This window comes from Equus przewalskii, chromosome 5 (assembly GCF_037783145.1).
Source record: "Equus przewalskii isolate Varuska chromosome 5, EquPr2, whole genome shotgun sequence".
In the NCBI taxonomy this organism is placed as follows: domain Eukaryota; kingdom Metazoa; phylum Chordata; class Mammalia; order Perissodactyla; family Equidae; genus Equus; species Equus przewalskii.
The window spans coordinates 7,915,489-7,935,716 of NC_091835.1; the positions used below are offsets into that span (position 1 = coordinate 7,915,489).

General features: G+C 57.1%; 1 protein-coding gene across 2 annotated transcripts in view; it reads left to right on the plus strand.

Annotated features, from left to right (window-relative positions):
• Positions 1 to 18,372, plus strand: part of PNKD (PNKD metallo-beta-lactamase domain containing) — a 58,553-nt gene extending 40,181 nt beyond the window's left edge. For both annotated transcript variants that reach the window (XM_070619899.1, XM_070619900.1), the window contains 8 exons: positions 11,987 to 12,102; positions 12,235 to 12,347; positions 12,952 to 13,010; positions 13,718 to 13,810; positions 14,176 to 14,339; positions 15,033 to 15,119; positions 16,073 to 16,188; positions 16,426 to 18,372. In XM_070619899.1, coding sequence (XP_070476000.1) covers positions 11,987 to 12,102; positions 12,235 to 12,347; positions 12,952 to 13,010; positions 13,718 to 13,810; positions 14,176 to 14,339; positions 15,033 to 15,119; positions 16,073 to 16,188; positions 16,426 to 16,599 — 922 coding nt within the window. In that variant the 3' untranslated portion in view covers positions 16,600 to 18,372. The remainder of the gene's footprint in view (positions 1 to 11,986; positions 12,103 to 12,234; positions 12,348 to 12,951; positions 13,011 to 13,717; positions 13,811 to 14,175; positions 14,340 to 15,032; positions 15,120 to 16,072; positions 16,189 to 16,425) is intronic.
• The last annotated feature ends 1,856 nt before the right edge of the window (positions 18,373 to 20,228 follow it).

Below are 20,228 nucleotides of genomic sequence, written 5' to 3' on the forward strand. Positions count from 1 at the left end.
TTCATATTTGGGATTTAAGAAACATTTCTCCCCACCAAATTTCTAGGAATTTTACAGCTCTATTGGGGGAAGCATTTTTAAATCTACTTCTAGCTTTCAACGTTGGTAACATTGGAGTCATACAAACGGCCTGAGGAAGTGGAAAATAGAAGTTTACAGGAGGAACTGAAATCAGAAGTCCTGAGATCAGAATTCCCAAGATTGCCGTCTCAGAATCCTGAGGGTTGGGGCATTCCTAGGACTGGGGATCTGGAAGTTTCTGAATCCCCAAACTTGGGATTCTCAGGGCTTCTTTGGGATTCTCAGAGCTTCTTTGGGACTCGGTATTCCTATGGGCTTTCCTGTGTCTGGATTTCAAGGTTGCCCTGGCATCACCTCCCCAGATGTGCAGAGCAGAAGGGTGTGCCTGGAATCCGAATTCCAGACCCTGCCCCTCTATAGTTTGGGAAACAATGAGTCCAGTCCCTTGGGGGAGAGGCCAGTGGCCGCTGGGAGGGACCGGGGTGTTCGCAGGAAATGGTCGGGGAAATGGGCAGGTGTGGATGCTGTGGGGGTGCCTCCAGGAAGGATGGAGAAGCAGGGGGATGGGATGGGCAGGACGTGATAGGGAGGGGCAGCGTACATGGCTGAGATGGCCACAAATAGAGGATTCCACTGGAGGCTGGAAAGCAGATGGTGAAAATGCTAAGCAACAGCTGGGAGAGGAGCGATTGTTATCATTAATAACAATAATCACTGGTGTCGTGACAATATTATAAAGGGCTTTCCTCAGACATAACCACAATGGTCTTGGGATGGGGATAAATGGGCACAACGGAGGGTGGATCCGGGTTGCCCAGAGGTTGACACATGCGTCTGGACTCCGTGGGGCCTGGGAGACCACGTGGGTGGGAATTAAGCACATGGCATGTGAGTTGGACAGATGCGCTTTTGAATCCTAGCTTTGTTGCCTAGTAGCCCTGTGACCTTGGAAAGATAACAGCCTGTCTGTGCGTGCCTCAGTTGTTTGCCTCTGTAAAACGGGCATGATAACGGTACCTACATCCTGGGGCTCCTGTGAGGATCAAATGAAATTGTGCAGTGAGTGCGCAGGGCCTAGCTCAGGAAATGTTTGCAGCTGCTCATTCTGGCACATGGCAATGGCCTGGCTCCTTCTGGAGCTTCTTTGCCTACTTCTACTCCTGGCTTCCAAGCCTCTTTTGCCCACCCGTCAGGAAATCCTACATCCCTTCATCCATTCCGTGAATCCCTAAGTAGCCTGGGTCAGCATCGTGGGATCACAGATCTGAGCAGAGTCTGGTCGCTGTTGTCAAGGAGTAAGGAAAGGAGCATGTGAACAGGGACCCACCCTGTGGCAGGAGGAAGGGCGTGACAAGTTCCCTGGGAGTGAGAGTGTATGCCTGAGTAGGCTGGGATCAGGAGTGTGTGTCCCCTGCTTCGTGCCTTAGTTTCCCTTCTGGTCCTTTGCCTTCTCAGTGGTAGTTGAGAGGAGTTTGCAGAGTAGGGCTCTGAGTAGGGCCCTGTCTGCAGGGGGGTGGGGTGAGCGGGGACAAGCTGGCCTCATGTGGGGCTGGGCACGTCTCACAGAGCTAAGAAAGTGGATGGCCCCAGCCTTTGCAGATGGCTGGTCCTGGCGGGCAGAGCCCTCCTCCCTCCCTCGCCGAGACCTCTCTTCATTCCCGGGCATGACCCTCCTGACCCAGGTAAACCATTGTCCCCTGGACAAGCCTTGCTTGCTCCTCTTCCACAAGAGGAAACCCCTTCCCTGGGGCCAATGAGACCCGCTGGCTTGATTTCAAGAGCCCTGAGCTGCGGGCCTGTTAGTGAGTGATCCACCTGCTTGTGGCCTGAAGGCCGGGTGGAGGCAGTGGTCTGGGCCGTCCATAGCACAGCCTGCGAGCCTTGGGGACCTTGGATCACTGCAGCCCCGGCAGCCACAGTGGCCCGTTGGCCTCTCTGCTCTCTCTGACCCGGGTGCCCCTGTGTTGTGTGGCTCTGAGCAGGTGCCCCTTCCCCAAGCCACAGCGCGCTTGCGGAATGGAGTCTCCACCCCTCACCCAGGCCTTGGGGCCCTCCCACACTCCCTCCAGACCTGTACAATTCCATCTTCCCCAGGCCCTGAGCTCTTTCTGTGGTTCTCTCTGGGGCCTCTCAGACCTTCCTTCCTGCCTGTATTTCTACCTGTCAAATTGTGTGGCCTCCTCGAAGCTCACCTTCAGAATACATCCAAAATCTGAACACTGTCCCCACCTCCACTGCTGCCACCCTGGGCCAGCCCACCATGTCTCTCACCCGGCCTCCCAAGCGGACGGCTGCCTTTGGCCCGCGTACCCTTAAAGCGTTCTCAACGTGGCAGCAAAATAACACTGTTAAGATTTAAGTCAGAAATATGACACTTTGCTGCTCCGATCGCACAGAATGGTCTAAATGCCCTTGTGACTGCCCGTGCCCCACTGCAGGTTTCCTCCTCCCCTTGCCAGTTCTGCCCTGGCCGCACAGGCCCCTTTGCTGTTCAGACACTCCGAGATAGCCTCACCCCCAAGCCCTTCTGTGGCTGCTCTTTCTCACTAGAACCTTCTTCCCCTAGATGGCCACGTGGCTTGTGCCTCGCTTCCTTCAGATCTCTGCTCAAATTTCACCCAGTTAGAGAGGCCTGGCCTGAGCACCCCATATAAGAACAGCCACGCCCTCACCCTGCGCTCTCTGGCCTCTGCCCTGCTTTGTTATTCTCTACGGTATTTATCATCGTATGACGTACTTGACTTAGTGACTGGTCTATTTTTTTATTGGGTTTCTCCCCCAACTAGAATATGAGCCACATGAAGGAAGAAACTTCATTCGCTATTGGATTCCAGCTTCTAGAACAGTGCCTGGCACAGAGCTGTCCCTCATTAGTGTTTTTTGAATGAATGAATGAATGAAAGAGTGAAAGGCTTGGCCCAGATGCCGTCTCCTCCATTAAGGCTGCCCGGCCTCCCCCGTCACAGTTTGTCTCTGCCTGCAGTGTGGCCCTGGCTCTGCCTTCCTCTGAGAGTTCTCATTGCGTGTTCTTGCTTGTTCTGGCGATAGGTGTTCACAGGTCTGATTCCCCCACTGGATCCCACAGGCCGGGCCCAGGGAGCAGGACTGAATCAAGAGGGCCTGGGATCAGGGTGAGGGAGAGTGGGGGAAAGCCAAAAGAAACAGACCCAAACCCAAACCAAACAAAACCCAGGGGCCTTGGCTGGGCAAGTGGCCTAGAATTACGGGCAAGGGGACAAACTAGTCCAGGCCTCCCGGCCAGGAATGAGATATGTGGAGAGGCTGTCAGCAGTGGCTGCCCCTGGTCCTCCCCGAGAGCCCTGTGCAGCTCCTCCTCCCCGCTGGGAAAGACGGGCGACGTCTGGAGAGGACGGAGAAGTCTGTGGAAGTCCCTTCCCGGGAGGGCCCGGAGGCGGTGGACACAGGCCCACCGTCTCCCAGCCAGGCCTGTGTTCGACCATGTGCAGCCACTGCCCCTCTCCTGGGCATGGGGTAGTGCCCGCCCCAGCTGCTGGCAGCTTCAGGAAGCTCCCCCTCCAGGGCCTCTTTAGCTGTCTCATGATCTTCTTCAGTTTCCTCAGTTTTGAGAAAGCGCAAAACACGGAGCAGCTCTCTTTGTTCCCGAGTGAGCAGGCCCCCACTCAGTAGAACTCTGTGTCCTGGTGGCCCTCCAGGTCCCTTGGCCCTCAGACAGGCGTTTCCGGGTTTGGTTCTATAAAGAATACCCTGTCGCTGGTCAGATGCAGAGCCTGGGCAGGCTGGGTCCTGGGGACACGAGCCAAAAGCACCCCCCGGCCAGAGGCCTCACCACCCTGGGCTTGCCTGTTGGGTCCCGGTGGAGTCTGGGGCCTCACCAGGATTGAGGGTCTTTGGGTGGGGGAGGGGTCAGGTGGGTGACCCTGGCAACCCAGGCTTTGCAGGTCATTCTGTTGGGTGCAGAGCCCCCATTTATGCTGCTCCCCTCCTGCTCCAGGCTGGGCTGAGGCTGGGGCCCAGGGCCTCGCTGGGATAGACACTTGAAAGCCCTCAGGCCTCTTGGGGCTGCCGGGTGGTGAGATGGCCGAGGGGGGAGGGGAAGAAGAAGAGCTTCATTGTGTGCTCTCCACTGGGGGCCAGAGGGAGGAGGCGTGGGGAGGGCTGCGGCTCCCTGTCCCCAGCTGTCCCACGGCCTCCCATGGGGCCGGAGGTTCAGCCTCAGATACCAGAGAAGCCACGCTCTGGTTCAGTGAGGCGGGGAGCCAGAGTGCACCCGTGACCCCTCCCCAGGGTGGTAGTGCTGTGTCCGCAGCTCTCACCCCGGGAAGGGGGGTGGGGGGGCCCTCAGGGCAGCTGCAGGGCCTCACCCCAGGCGGCTGCCCCACCCCCAGCCCCTCCCTGCAGAGTGGTTTTTCTGTCTCCCACTCTGGTCCCAGAGGACCGATTAGAAAACTTTCTTTTCTTTTTGGTGAGGTGATGGTGGGTAGTTCCGGGCCCCAGAACTGCTGAATCAGAATCCAGGAAGGGGGGCCAAAGAGGAAAGGTCAGAATCTTCCTGTCTCACCAGCACCCCAATCATTCTGATGAGGGTGGCCCCAGGCTAGCTGCCAGCTTTCCGACCGTGGCTGGGAACCCCAGGCAGAGGGTTTGCATCCCACAGCCAATATTATCTGTAAGTCACGTGAACTTTCTGGGTTCAGCTGCTCCTTCAGAGAGGAGGAGCACTCAGCTTTTCAGAGAGGAAAACTGAGGCTTGAGGTGTCCGTTCCTGCTTCTCTCCTCAGCAACAGAAGAAGGGAAGCCGTGTGTGTGGTAATGACCCAAGAAACCAAGGGCCCATTCTGTGGGGCAGGGGCATCCCAGCGGGGTGGGGGCTCAGAGATAGAAGGACGGGCTCTTCCCGCTGGCTCCTTCACCTCCACATTTTCCCGTCTAGGGTCTGTTCTTTTTTCCTAAATTCTCTTCTCCGTCTGGCTCACACACCAGCCATGTACCATCAACCCAGTCGTAAGTCCAGGATTCGGAATCACAGCTCCTCGATTTGAAAGGGGTCTTTGGGATTCCCTGGTTCGGGGTATCTTATCCTGGCACGAGAGGGGGGCTCTGACCCTCGGCGGTCGCCAGCAAAATGCTGCGTGTGTAATGAGCGGGCCTGGGGAAAGAATTCACAGCGCCCTCCAGGTTCTCAAAGGGGCCTGTGTCTCAAAGAGGCTCAAACCAGTGCTCCAGAGGGCCCGGAGGCCAGGTCCTGGGCTGTGTGGCTGGGTCACTGTGACCACCCTGACATATCGTTTTCTCAGCAGAGGCCCTCGGGGAGTTGGGTCTGCCCCAAAATAGTTCAGGCCCACTCATCTCCTCCTCCCTGCTCATTTGGGGTTTGGCAGTGTGGCCTCCAGGTTCAGGCTGCCAGGGTGAGCTGGCCCCACCACTCACCCCTCTGTGATCCTGACCAAATGCCTTCCCATCTCTCTGGGCTTCAGCGTCCTTGTCTGTAGAATGGAGGAGACAGCAGCCCCTTCCTCGCAGTGGTTTGGAGGATGATGGGAGATAATGGATGGGAGACACTTAGCTCAGGGCTGCCCACAGGCCAGTCAAGGAAAGCTGTGGAAAAGGTCATTGTTACGAAAGATGAGGCCAGCGAGCTCCCACTTCAACCTGTGTGGGCAGAGCCACGACCGTGGACCCCTCTGCAGACCCCCCCACCCAGTGCTCCCTCCATCTCCTCCACTTCCGGGGCCCTGGGTCCAGACCCAAGGGTAGGGGAAGTTGGGATTTTGTGCCCCAGTGATGCAGACCCACTCAGCAGAGCACCCTGCTCGGCCAGGTGGGTGAGGAGGGGAGGGGAGAGCAGGGGCAGAGGGGGCTGTAACTTGGGCGCCAGACGCCCTGATGGGGCTTCACAGCCTGGCAGGAGGCCGGTTGCATGGGGCCGCAGAGTTGACTGTCCACCTTCTGTACCCGGCCCTCCCAGGCCAACTGGTCACTAGGCCAGCATTTCGTGAGGGCCAGGTCTGTGCTGTGCTGTGCTGGGGCCCAGGGAGTGCCAGGGAGCCACAAGGCTCAGGCTGGGTTGCCCCCTGCGTGGCGCTGATCAGGGTGCCAGGTAGAAGTCACAAAGGCCCTGCCTCTGAGGGGCTCAGCTCCCCACGACGGGGGCTCTGAGGGCTCCGTGTGGAGCCAGGGCAGGACTCTTCCTGTTCAGGGATCATCAGGAGCCGGGTCTGAGCTGGGCCCTGGAGGGGCCTTAGGATTCCAGTAAGAATAGAAGCCTGGAGGGTATTCCAGGCTGAGGGGCCTGCAGAAGCGAAGCAGGCCTGTCGCTCTGAAATGCGAGTTATTTCAGGCATTCGAAAGAAGATAATAATAGAACAACCCCTACCTCCCAGCTTCAGAAGGAAAATATTAGAGCCCCGTAAAGCCCCTGTGCACCCCTGCCCGGCCGCCTTCCTTCTTCTACTACATGTCTGTGTCCCTGGACCATATAGGTGATAGTTTTGCACACTTTGGCATTTTTAATAAATATCATCAGACTGTCTGTCTTCTCTGCACGATATCTGTTAGCTCAACACTGTGTTTGAGCTTTGTGCTTGCTGAGACCTGGTGCTCTAGACTATTCCTTTTCCTGGCTGTGTGGTTTTCCATGGGCTGAATATGTCACAGCGTATTCATCCATCGTGCTGTTGATGGACACTTGGGGTTCACTCTTGGGAGCATGGAGCTTTCACTGGGCCAGGCAGAGGGAGGGGGCAGAGACTTGCTTCAGTCCAGTTCACAGAGGCCTGACTGGGAGTAGGACCCTCTCTGGTGGCAGTGGGGAGCCACTGAAGGTTTTTGAGCAAGAGCAGGACTCAGTCAAAGGAAGTGCTTTCGGAGCTTAAATTTTTGCCCGTGGTTCACAGTTGGGTTCAGAGCCAAGAGCTGGGGAAAGGAAGCTTTCGTAAGGGCCCGGTTAAGAGCTTCTGTGGCCTGTTCCCAGGGGCGAGCCCATGTGGTGGGGGTGGAAGGTGAAATCAAGAGGGATTCTGTTTTCGTGCCTCTGCCAGGGAGAGGGTTAAATGGGCCCCAAGCAGTGTAACTGGGAGGATGACAGGGCCCGTCCCAGAAAGAGAAGCAGCAGGAGCCGACAGGCGTGGTTTGGGACCCTTTGGCTGTGATACAGCCAACGGCAGGCAGACGAAGGAGGAGCTAGGGCTCAGGGACTTGAGAGAGTCATGTGAAAGTCATTGTCAGGGGAAGACCGGGCCTGGGAGTGTCCCAGCGCCCTGGTTCTCAGGCCCCTCCCTCCCTCCATGGCTGAGGCCTGCCTCCCCCTGCTCTGCACAGTGATGGAGAAGTCAGGCCCACAGGGACCACCCTGTCCCTCCCCCCGCAGCTGGGGGGCACCTCCCCACCTTTCTCCATCTCCAACATCCCCTTGAGTCCAGGCCCTTGCCATCTCCCCACCTAGTGATTTGGTTGGTTCCCCTGCCACCTTCCACTCTGCTCCCTTTCGCTGTCCCCTCCACACAGCAGCCGAGCAAGCTCTTAAAAAGGGAAGTCAGAACATGTGCTTCCCTGCTTTAAAACCCGCCAGCAATTTTCCACCCCCTCTCCGTGGCCTGGCCCCTGCCCACTTCGCTGACTACTCTCTGCCCTCTGGCCCGGCTTAGGGACTCCAAGGCCTCCTGGCAGCTCCTGGGACATGCCCCACTCCTGTCTGCCGCGGGCCTTGGTGCTGCACCCCCAGCCTGCACTGCCGGCCCCCTCCTCTTTCTGTTCCCAGCCCCAGTGTTGCCCTCAGAGAGGGGGCCTTCCTGCCACCTGTCTACTCTCTCCTGTCCCACCCTTGGTTAACTGCTTGCTCATTGATTGGTTTATTTTCCAATTTGGTATCTGCTGGCTGCTCCTCTCGCTGTGTCGGCCTCGCTCTCTGCTGTCTGCCCCCATCCGGCCTGTGTGGTGCGTGTTTGCTGAGTAAAGCGAATGAAAGAGAGGGGCCGTGTTTACTGCAGGTTCTCAGGGCACAGTCCCTGCCCTCGTGGATCCTGACCTTTGTTGGGGGACAAAGCACAGAGAACAGGCATCCAATAAGAGAAGACACAGCATTTCGCAGTCCCTCCCAGATGTGGACAGCCATGTTCTGGCAGCTCTGAGGGGTGCCCGGCTGAAGTTGGGAAGAAACAACAGTTGTTAAACATCTTCCGCCCAGCAGACCCTCGAGAGTGTTAACACTTCTTATCTTGTTTCATGTCACTTAATCTCGCACAGTTCTGCAGCCGTGGGTCATGGTATCACCGCTTTGTAGATGGGTGTCTGGCAGTTGTGCGAGCAGTGCGGGATAGGTGGCGGGGAGACCAAAGGAAAGACCCGGGGACGGCGTATGAGACATAAGGGTCTGTTGGGATCACTTATGGGGAGCGTCCAGTGGTGGCCGGCTGGATGGAGCTGCGCACCACGTCTGCGGGCAGCGAGGGGGCGGCTTATACGGTCAGGGGCCACACAGGCTACGTGCTTGCTCAGGGGGGCTGTCCCTGGTCCAGCCAGCATTCCCAGGGACGGTGGCTCACATGGAGGGGCTCTGTGTCCCTCTAAGACGTGATGTTCTTTGAGTGAGATAAGGTAAGATCTGGGCTGGCCAGGCCCTGCATCTTTGCAAAGCCCAGCAGCTGGACGTCCTGCCCAGAAGGGGGCCGGAAGGACACATGGCTGCAAAAGGGCACGCAGGCTAGTGCCCCTATAATGAGGACCCTGATCTGTGAGACCAGTGACTTGCCAACGGTCTCAGAGCTGGGATGGACCACCCTGTGACGAACCCAGAGCTTTCTGTTGCCAGAACCGCTGCACTTTCCATAAGCCTGAGTGGGAAGAAGTGAAGTCAGGAGCAGGACTCTGAGCGTGGATGCGAGGTGGTGTCGGGCACAGAGAAAGGGTGATGTCATGGATTTACTTATTGCTTTTTAACTTTTCATTTTGAAATAATTTCAGACTTGCAAAAATAATACACGGAATTCCCATACACCCCCACCCAGCTCTCCCAAATGTTAGCATCTTTCATAACCACAGTGCGGTTCACAAAACCAAGAAATTAACCTCAATACAAACTATTAACCACTCTCCAAACCTGATTGAAATTTTGCCAATTGTCCCACTAACATCATTTTTCTGGTCTAGAATCCAATCCGGGATGTTTCGGTTGTTCCCACCCATCCACAGGCATCCCTGTCAGGCCAGCTCTTTGTTATGACAGCAGCACGGCAGAGACAGTCTGCAGCTCCCTCCAGCTCCCTCCTTCTCTCCAGGAGTTTGGCATTTCTCGATTGCCTTTTCTTGGCGAGCCTTCCCCAGATTCTCTACACGCCTGCTCTCTCCTTCTTGGAAATGTCACTTCCTCGAAGAGGCCCTCCTTGACCCCTAAAACAGCAGCTCCTGTCATTTAAGACTATGAGCCGCCAGAGGGCGCTGGCTCTGCCTTCCTCGCTCTGTGCCCAGCCGGCTAGTAGCCAGGCCTTACTAAATCCTGTTGCAGGAGTGCAAGTAGGAAGTGGCTGGAACCGACCTCAACGTAAAACGAAAAGAGGGCCTGTGAAAAATGGACATAAAGACACGTAAAAGATGCAAAACCCCTCCACAGTGTGTCCAAATTCCCCACTGATACAAGCACATGGGCACACAGAGCAGGGATCACAATGATTAAACTGTAGAGAAATCATTTCTACCACGTCGTCATGGAAACCCACTTGGTTGTGATCAAATTGTTTCCTGTCAAATCAGCTAGCTCTTGCCCAAGGGGCCTGAACAGCAGCCTCTCTGCCGTCCACCCGCCCCCAACGTACACACAGTGAATCCCGGCAGAGACTTAGGGACCCCCATCTATCCCCCACGTCGACTTTCCTGTGTCCGGTTTAATCAGCCAGAATCCACCCCCTTTTCTGACTGACTGGCTGTATAACCCTAAGCATTGACTGTCTCCCCACCCCACCCCCGCCTCAGTTTCCCCTCTGAGAGGCCAGGACCTGAGACAGCTCCTTCCCGTGCTGGCAGGGCTGGTTACATACTTTGTAGGGCCCAGTGGAAAATGAAATTTGGTGTCTTTTGTTGAAAGGACAGGGAAAAAGTGCCATTAAAGTTACTAAAATACAAAGTTTTCCCTTTCTTCTATGATCTACTTTTGATTTGTCATGATGTTTTTCATTTGCTACTTAATGTCATTCTAAGTAAAGAAAAATTAAAATCTAAATTATTAGCATGAATTTTGCCATCTGTATGTTATGCAATGCCAGTCTTAAATGCAAATGTAAGAACCTTTCAGTCCTCTGTGGAATCGCTGAAACGCTCTAATCACCATCTCTTAGCTTGCACATGGATATGGGTTTTGCTCTTGTAAGAACAGGGGAAATGCTGCACAAAACTAACTCACCTGTTTTTATTCCATTTGTTGACACATGCACATCCTACCAGCTCCCTCTCCCTTCAGCGTACTGATGATCGAGGAAGGACTGAAAGGAAAGGACAGACTGGTCACCCTCTTTCCCTTTCCTTCTGCAGCATCATTTGTAGCAAGGATGGTTGGATCATACGGGAAGTAACAGTAAGAAAGGAGGTGGTGGGTCCTCAGCCCTCTGTGTTTCTCAGAACACCGCTGCTTTCTTGATGCCTTTGAAGCAAATTCTGGTTTGAACCAAAAGTGTGACCTCTCAGGCCAGTCAGCGCTCCCCTTACTCAGTTGTAAATGTCGTACAACTCACCTTGTGCTCACTTTGAGTCTTGACTTCCCACGTGTAGTGGGTCCACCAGAATTCTGTGCTCCTGGGACATTGCAAACGTGGTGTGTATGTGGGGCAGCAAGGAACGAAGCATCCACATACTGGGTGTAGCACCTCTGCTCAGGTGTCTGTTCTGTTGTCTCATCAGACTTACAAGATACGGGTTCAAAGGTAAAGTCACTAAGAATTTCAAGATGGCAGGGCCAGCCCCATGGCTGAGTAGTTAAGTTCATGCGCTCTGCTTCGGTGGCCCAGGGTTTCGCCGGTTTGGATCCTAGGCGCAGACATGGCACCACTCTTCAAGCCATGCTGAGGTGGCATCTCACATGCCACAACCAGAAGGACCCACAACTAAATATGCACAACTATGTACCGGGGGGCTTTGGGAGAAAAAGGAAACACTAAAATCTAAAAAAGAAAGATTAAAACAAAAATGAGTTTCAAGATGGCGACAGCGAGCATTAAACCAAGTTCCCGGCCCTATGTGACCTCATAGATTTCCTGCCTGTGAGGCCAGCCCTATGTGCTGGCATCCTGGGTTTGGAGGACTCTGTCCCTCACAAGCCCCCTCTGTTCCTTGTGCTGCCTTTTCGCCATGTAGCCTGGGATGGCCTGGAATGGTGGCAGGAGGAGGGAGCGATGGGGGCAGCCCATCCAGCCTCACCTCTCCCTGCTTCCTCCACCAGACAGCCAAACAGAACTTTCTATGGTCTGCTCAAGCAAGCCCTGCTGCCTGCTGCCTCTCGGCCCTGGCCTACTGGGTCCTCTGTCTCAGTGGTTCTCAGATTGGGGCCCCTGGGCCAGCAGCATTGGCATCACCTGGAGCTTATTAGAAATGCAGATTCCCAGGCCCCACCCAGACCTGCTGAATTGCAAACGTGGGGATGGGGCCAGGATCTGGTTCAACAAGTCCCGGCATGACTGTGATGCCCCACTGCTCTTCCCAAAATGTTTTTCCCACCTCAAGTCAGCTTCCTAACGTCTACACCCCCTTTACCAAATATACCCCTCGCCCTCTGAGTCTCGTCTGTGAATTTGGCAGTTCACGTCTCTGCTGGGCGGCGAGCTGGGCGTGTGTATCGTCTCCATCTTGTCTTGCGTACTGACCAGGCCAGGCAGTAGGCGCACAATAAGTGGTGGGGGAGCTGTATTGACTCGGGGTGGCCAGGGGAGTGGTGACATGGGGCCTGGGCCTCCCGGGGACCCCGGGCATGGGGCGGGGCTGAGCCCGGACATCCCGCCCACAGGTACAGCCTGTATACCCGCACGTGGCTCGGGTACCTCTTCTACCGCCAGCAGCTGCGCAGGGCCCGGAATCGCTACCCCAAAGGCCACTCCAGAACCCAGCCCCGCCTCTTCAACGGTGAGCCCTGGCTGCCCAGGCCAGCGTGGCCCCAAGCTGTGCGCGCCCACCCTCCCTGCCCACTCCCCATCACACACCCCGACTGCCAGGCTGCCTGCCCGCACCCACCCACGGCCCGTCTCTGTCCCCCAGGAGTGAAGGTGCTTCCCATCCCCGTGCTCTCGGACAACTACAGCTACCTCATCATCGACATCCAGGCCCGGCTGGCTGTGGCTGTGGACCCTTCAGATCCTCAGGCTGTACAGGTGAGGGGAGGGGGCTGCCCGGGGGCCTGGACTCACTTTGGGGCCTGGCAGCTCATCCTCACATAGAGGGGCTGACCCTGGTCCTTCTGCCAATGGGATGTCCCCCCCATATGCACTCACACACCAGCCCAACATGCAGATACACACAGAGGCACCCACAACCACAGCATGGGGGAGCGGTCAGTATCCAGAGCATGGCTGGAGGCGGGGGGCGGGGGGGCAGCAATGGGGGAACCGTTGCCGAGGGGGGCTGCCCCAGGACCCAGGGTGTAGTGAGTTTCCTCCATCTCTCACTCTGTGGCCTCCTTTCTGACCCTCTTTTCTCTTTGCCTCTGTCTGTTAGCATCCAGGTCTCTCTGTCTTTCCCTCCCATTTCTTATTTCTCTGTGTGTGCGTGTCTGTGTGTCTGTCCCCTCCACAAATCTCCCCCATCCCTTGTGCCCATACCGAGTCTCAGCTGCCCCCCTTTCCCCCGCCTTGCCCTCCCCACCCTCTGCATCCGTCCCCTCCTCTGCCTCCTCTCTCCTTGCTTTCCTCCCCTCTCTCCTGGCACCCATGGCCCCTGCAGCCCGCTCCTCAGTCTCTGCGCCTCCTCTCCCCCCAGGCTTCCATTGAGAAGGAAGGCGTTGCCTTGGTGGCCATTCTCTGCACCCATAAGCACTGGTAAGGCGCTGGGGGGCGGGGGGCCTGGGTGCAGACGATCATCCCTGGCTGACCCTTGCCCCAGCTGGGCTTGCCAGGCCTGGGCCCGTGAGGACACGCTGGGTGGGGGTCAGGATGGGAGGCATCCGCCTTCCTCACAAAGCCCCTGGGGCACCAGCAGAGAAGGCGGGCAGGGGTGTGTCTCCCACCACTCCACGTATCAGCTCCTGAAGCCCCAGAGGAGGGCAGGGCAGGCATTTATCTTTCATTCCAAGGGCAAGTATTAGATGCCTACTGTGTACCAGGCACAGACAAACCTTGTGAGCTCTTCCCTCAGGAGATGATAGTCCAGTAGGGGAGAAAGCCCTGCATGAAAGTGTGCAACGAGGTGGCACTTGGCACAAGGTCCAGGGGGTGGGGGGCGCTGGGTGGAGTGTGATCAGATCCACCTGGAGGAATTAGAGGCTGATGACCCTGGAGCTGAGAGAGTCCAGAAAGACCGGTTGGCACTGGCCAGGTGTTGGAGGGGTGAGGGAGGCGAGTTGTGGGGATGACATGCTGGGTTGGGGAACAGCTTGAACGAAGCCCTGGAGATGTGGACAGCTTGGCTCAGTCCAGAAGCCGGGGACCCCAGGGTTCAAAGGCCTGGAGATGCTGTGGGGGAGAGGGAGGCAAGCAGGCGCAGTCCAGGTGCCCCTCCAAGGCCCACCCGTCCCTACATCCTGCAGGGACCACAGTGGAGGGAACCGTGACCTCAGCCGGCGGCACCAGGACTGTCGGGTGTACGGGAGCCCTGAGGACGGCATCCCCTACCTCACCCAGTAAGTCCCTGACCCAGAGTGGGATGGCCCTTCCGTGGGCCCTGTCCCTCACACCCGTCCTTCAGTCGAGTATTTCCGGGGAGTCACAGCTGGATCTTTGCTGATGCCCTTCCTGGCCCCTAGAGAGCAGACCCCAGCCCACCTGAAGAACGGCCCTGCTCACCCCCCCGCTGATCCAGCCGTGCTCCCCAAAAGCAGAGGAGGGGAGGGTGTGGGCCTGAAGCCCTGGGCGCTGGGGTGCCTTCTCTCTCTGGGGTGGAAGCCCCCACTCCTGCAAATCACTTAGCCCGTTGGGCCGAGGGAGGGGCAAGAATCGCATGGCACAAGCTCTAGTACCTTCTCTCCCCTGTTGCCTTGCTCCTCAGCCCCCTGTGTCATCAAGATGTGGTCAGTGTGGGGCGGCTTCAGATCCGGGCCCTGGCCACCCCTGGCCACACGCAAGGCCATCTGGTCTACCTGCTGGATGGGGAGCCCTACAAGGGCCCCTCCTGCCTCTTCTCAGGGGACCTGCTCTTCCTCTCTGGCTGTGGTGAGTTCCCCCAAAAGGGAAGAGGGAGGAGGGAGACAGGAGGGAGGGAGAGGCCAGCAGAGGGGCCCAAAGGCAGCCACAGCCCCATGCAAGCATTAAAGCCTTGGTTTCAGCACAGACGTGGCCTTGGCCGTTACTCCCACCTATGTTGCCCCGATTTTTGTTATATCCTCCCAGCTTCCCACGGGGTGGGCAGGAGGCAAGGATGCCCGTAACTGAGTACAGAGCTCACGAGACATTTGTTTCCACTGGGGGGAGCCTGGTTCTCTGATACAGTGACTGGCAGGACTAGGTTACAAAGAGGGGAGGGCCGCTGAGCGAGAGGAGATCTGTGGGTGGGGAGGATCGTGAGTCCCCAAGGGCAGCACAGGCAAAGGAGGAAGGGCTCTGTGGAAAAGAGCGACCAAGTGAGAGCGTACCGTGCTTGGTCCTGAAGGTTTGGCACCCCCTCCCCCCACAGGTCAATGTTGCAGTGGAGGCCTTCAAACAGCCTTGGTGGGGGGCGGGTAATTGGACCCAGCTCCCAGTGGGAAGGAGGGAGTGGAGGCCAGGAGGCGGGTATGCAGGCGCATGGTGGAGGGCTGGTGGCCAGTCGCATCTGTACGGGCTGACCCCCACCCCCTCCATGGCCCTTCTAATATACCGTGATGGGTTATCCCTGTACATTATCACGTCTTCCCGGACCCTCACCAGGACGGACCTTTGAGGGCACCGCAGAGACCATGCTGAGCTCGCTGGACACTGTGCTGGGGCTTGGGGATGACACTCTGCTGTGGCCTGGTGAGGTGCCCCTCCCACTTCTCCTCCCAGCCCCTCACTCCCCTGGAGCCCCTGCTGACCCAAAGCCTGGCCCAAAGGTGACCCAGCTCCAGCTCTGGTGGCTCCTGGGAGCCAGCTCTAGCAGTGGGGCAGACTCCCTTCATTCTGGAGTGCCAGCTCTGCCACACCCCTGCTGCTCACACCAGCTTCCCCTGCCAGCCAGCTTTCGGCCTCTTGGGAGCCCTGCAGGCCCCAGAGCATCCCAAAGAGATGGCGGATTTTTCACAACCAGAGCCTAGAACAGAGAATAGCCTTTGCTTATTAGGGGCGGAAGTCGGTAAATCCACTCTGCAGGTATCCATTGCATGCATCCATATCCACACACAGCGTGTCTATCCATCTGTACATAGGTACATTGACGGAATATCCATCCGTCCATCCATACATACGTGGCATGGCGTGGCATGTCCTACATTCATACATACACCGCAAATGCATAGTTTCTAAAACACATCCGCTAATATCTCAGTCATCCTTAGAACATATATTCACCCATTCATTCATTTGACAGATACTTTATTGAGCACCTAACAGGTACCAGGCTCTGTTCTAGGCACCAGGGACATGTGTGTGTTCTAGTGGCATTATTGATTTTCCCCTCTCCAAGTGAGAGGACTGGCGCAGAGAAGTGCCCTAACTTGTCTGAGGTCGCACAGCTGGGCAGGGGAGAAGCAGGCCTAGAATGCAGGTCTCTGGCTCCAGGTCCGGTGCTTCCCCCTGAACTGCTTCTTTCTCTTCACTCCTGGCTGACTCCCACAGTCAGAGAAGCAGCTCCGTGGGGTTGGGGTTCTCCTGGAAGCGCCACCCCACCTCCCTGGTGGGCGGTCCCAGAGGCCTGGGCTGGGGAGGACTTTTTCTGACCACACCACCGACCTTTCTCTGCGTGCCCCTGCGCCCCCCGCGGCGGTCCCCAGGTCACGAGTATGCGGAGGAGAACCTGGGCTTTGCAGGCGTGGTGGAGCCCGAGAACCTGGCCCGGGAGAGGAAGATGCAGTGGGTACAGAGGCAGCGGATGGAGCGCAAGAGCACGGTGCGGGGCTGGGGCGCCAGGAGGGCCTGGCTCAGCTCTGCAGTGTTTGGTACCTGGGGCTGTGAGTGACAGCTCCTGGGCGCCGGGGCGGGCCCGGCCTAGCCACGGGGGTGGGGGGGTGGGGGGGTGGGGGGGCGGTCAGGCGAGGTGGGGTTGGGGGCGGGGAGAGGAGGCGTCCCTTGTTGGGTCTATTTTCTGGAGTCTTTCCACCAAACCCGGGTGCCTCTCCTCCCGCAGTGCCCGTCCACCCTGGGAGAGGAGCGCTCCTACAACCCGTTCCTGAGGACCCACTGCCTGGTGCTGCAGGAGGCTCTGGGGCCAGGCCCGGACCCCGCTGGGGATGACGGCTACTCCCGGGCCCAGCTCCTGGAGAAGCTCCGCCGGCTGAAGGACGTGCACAAGAGCAAGTGACACCCCCCCACCCCACCCCACCCCAGCCCACCTCCCATGGTGGAGAGACCGCCCGTCGCCCACACCACCCCACCCCCTCACTGTTACTACCACCACCTCCATCGGCGCCCACGGTGGGCATCATTCCCCGACACTGGTCACGGGGAGAGGAGGGACAAGGCGACGAGCGAGCACGTGACACCAGGAGGAGGGGAGCTGGTCGAAGACTGGAGACTCCGTGGGGTGAAGCTGAGTTATACAGGGCGCGAAGAAAGGAGGGGCCTTGGGACATCTCCAGACCTGACTAGGAGGGCCCCCTCCTCCCCTCCCCTGCTCCTGCGATGGCAGTGAGGACCCTGAGGCTGTTCTTAGCCCCTCCCTCAGGAGGCCTCACTCTCTCTGTAGCCCCTGGACCCAGGGCAGCAGGAGCCATGGCCAGGTTGAGTCCATCTTCCCCTCTCTTCCCCCTCCCCCCCGGGGCTGGGAAACTCAGTCCCCCAAAGTGGCCTACGGTGTGGAGACTTGGCAAGTGATGGCTCAGAGGGGCCCCTGGGCTCTGGTTTACTGAGACGCTGCCCCTCCTCTCCGCCGGGCCCCGCCCCCACAAAGGCATTTGATGAAAGAGCTGGAGGCGGGCTGGCTGGCTGGCTCTGCCCTTACGACTCTCCTGCAGCCTGGAAGAGGGAGGGTCCTGGTTGCCATGGAAACCCTGGCCTAAGGCTGAGGAGACCCAGAGGCTGGGACTGCAGCCCCACAGGCTCCTAGGTCCCACATGATCCCTGCACAGCTGGCCTGGTCCTGCCAGCCGGCCTCTGCCCCTGCCCCTGCCCAGGGCCAAAAGGGCCCCTCCTTCCTAGGGGAGAGCGCCAGCATCCGCCACAGCTTACCTCATCATGGCCACTATTCTTAGGAACTTCTGCCTTTCTCTAACTTCTGCTTTATCCTCACCCCTTTTCCTCTTTTAGTTACAGACTCATTCATCTGCCCCTTTGCAGTTTGCTAAGAACATTCCCGCATCCTTTCTCATTTGATCTTTGGCCCCATCCTGGCTGGGGGAGGGGTCCACGCTGCAGATGCAGAAATCGGAAGTCCGGGAGCCAAGAGCCCTGGAGTGGGTGGCAGCTTCTCGGACCCCCGGCCGGGGCCCTTCCCCTCGCTCAGTCCTCCCTCAGCTCCGCTTCTCCTCTGGTCTTGGGTCCAATCCCTCTGGAGCCACAGTGAGGACCCCTGTGGTCCTCGAGCAGGCGTCCCTCAGGTCAGCCAGGAGCCTGCCCTTCCTGCGTCCAAGCCTTCCCTCGGGTTCTGCTCACCTCTGGTGAGCCTCCCAGTGCCCGCTGCCCTCAGTTTCCCCTCGTCATCCGGCCTCTGCCTCCCTCTCCAGTCACAGCCTCTGGTACCAACTCTAGCAATACCGCCAGAGCAGAGTCCCGTCCCCAGACACGCGGTTTCCTGCCTCTGTGCCTTCGCTCATGCCGTCTTTTCCGACTGGAATGCCTGTCCCCTGCACCTGCTGCCTTGTCTGCCTGGCCAACACCTATTCATCTCTCACAGTCCCCCTCAAAGGCCCCCTCCTCCAGGAAGACCACCCCCCGCCCCTCCCTCTCCAGGCTACCTCTGCTCTTTGTAGTTGCTTCTCCTGTGGCACTTCTTACCTGTTTACATGTTCGTCTCCCCTTCTAGACTGTGAACCCTTCAGGGCATGGACTGTATCTTATGCATCTCTATTTTTGCGCCTAGCACGGTGCCTGGCACACAGTAGGCGCCCAATAAATGATGAATGAATGAATGATTTAACCGAGGCTTGATCACTCAGTGGGCTTGTGGTTACTGCTGGTCCCGTTTGCCTGTGTGGGTCACAGGTCCACTAACTTGGAGTGACTGCCCTTTCAAGACCTTCGGCCAAAACAGCTACAAACACATCCTTCCACGGCTCGCGTGCATTGGTGCAGCATTTCCTATTTGCTCCCTCAGTGTTTTCCAGAGCTTGAGAGGCACAGGTGTACGGCTGGCCCCAGGGGAGACGGATCTAGGTGGTCCCAGCACAGCTGTGAAGGGCTCTTCAAGGGCAAGGCCTCAGCCACAGGCTGTCTTTAAGCCTCTCGAAATAACAAAGAGCCAGACTCCACTATCTCAAGATAAACTTGAACAACGGCTCGTTTGTTCTCACTGCATTTATCTTTTGGGGTCAATAATTATTTTTGACAAATGACACCAGTTTTTAATTCATGGTAATTAAAGATGTTTATTGAATCAGGAAAACACGAAGTGAAGGTGACGCTTGGTGATGGCAGAGCTCTCAAAGGTGACCCTGGTGTGGCTGAAGGCTGGAAAGCCTGGCCTAGCTCCACATTCCCTTGGGGCCAGTCCAAGGCATAGTGTTCCCGCCCTGGCCACAGCTCAGCCTCCCTGCTCAGGCGTCCCTCAGGATGAGCCAGGGCCTTGGCACTGGTCCTGGCTGTCCTGGGTCAGGTCTGCATCCGTGCTTGGGGACCAGGCTGTGGTTCTCGCCTCCTGAAGACGGGCGGCTCTCTGCTCTCTGATTGTCTGTGCATCACTGTGTCGAACAGGGGAGCCCAGGGCCAGCTCACTCTGGGTATGCCCACCTTCCAGGGCCACTTGGTGACAGCTCTCTAGGGCAGCTGAAGCATTTCCCTAGGGCCTTAGGTGGTCCTCCCACTGAAGGATGGCACATGCTTCCTCTGGAGCTGACACTGACCAAAACAACAGGGCCACCTGCTCTTTGCTTGCAGGACAGCAGGTGTCACTGACTTTAGAGACCCGGATTCCAGTCCCAACTCATCACTCAACATCCAAATGACCTTGGAGAGGTCACTTCCCTGACCTCAGCTTCTCCACCTTCCAGTGGAGATGACAGCCTTGAATGAGTCAGAACCATTTTGGGTGCAAGTGAGAAATACTCAACACTAAGGAGCTTAAACCAAGGGGCAAATGTATCAGCTCATGCAATTGAGAAGTGTGAGATTATGTCATAGTGACTTCAGGCGTGGCTGGATCCAGGGATTCAAAGAGCATGTTTATCTTTCAACTCTGCTTTCTTCTGTATTGGTATCATTTGCTGTCAGGCTTTCTCCCTGCAGTAGAAAGATCATCCCTAGAAGTTCCAGGCTTACAGGCGGCTAGTTCACCAAACCTAGGAGAACCTCCAATAGTCCCAGAGATTGAGTTTCATTGGTCCAGCTTGGGTCATGTGCCCGACCCTGAACTAATCATAGGAGTTAGGGGAATGGGCCACTCTGACTGGTTAGGTTAGGCCACATGACCACAGCTGGAAGGGCAGCGTCAGACCCAACTGGAACACAGTGCACTGAGAGTGGGGAGGGAGTTCCCCAAAGGAACAGGCAGGCTGATGCCAGAAACCATGCAAGGCAGCAAGATCATAAACCTGCACGACAATTCACTTATTGGGGGCCATCGGGAGGGTCAGATGAGAAGAGGCATATAAAGTCACTTTGGAAAATGCTACATCAGATTTCTGGTGCTATAATTAGTTACAGGGAAGAAATGGAGGGAGACATGTGGCCTCAAAGGTGTTTGAATGATATGTAGTTTTAAAAATAACTGGCAAGAAGTTCAGTTATTCCATTTTTTTCTTGAATCACAGGCTGTCTCTTTGGGGGTAGAAAAGGAGA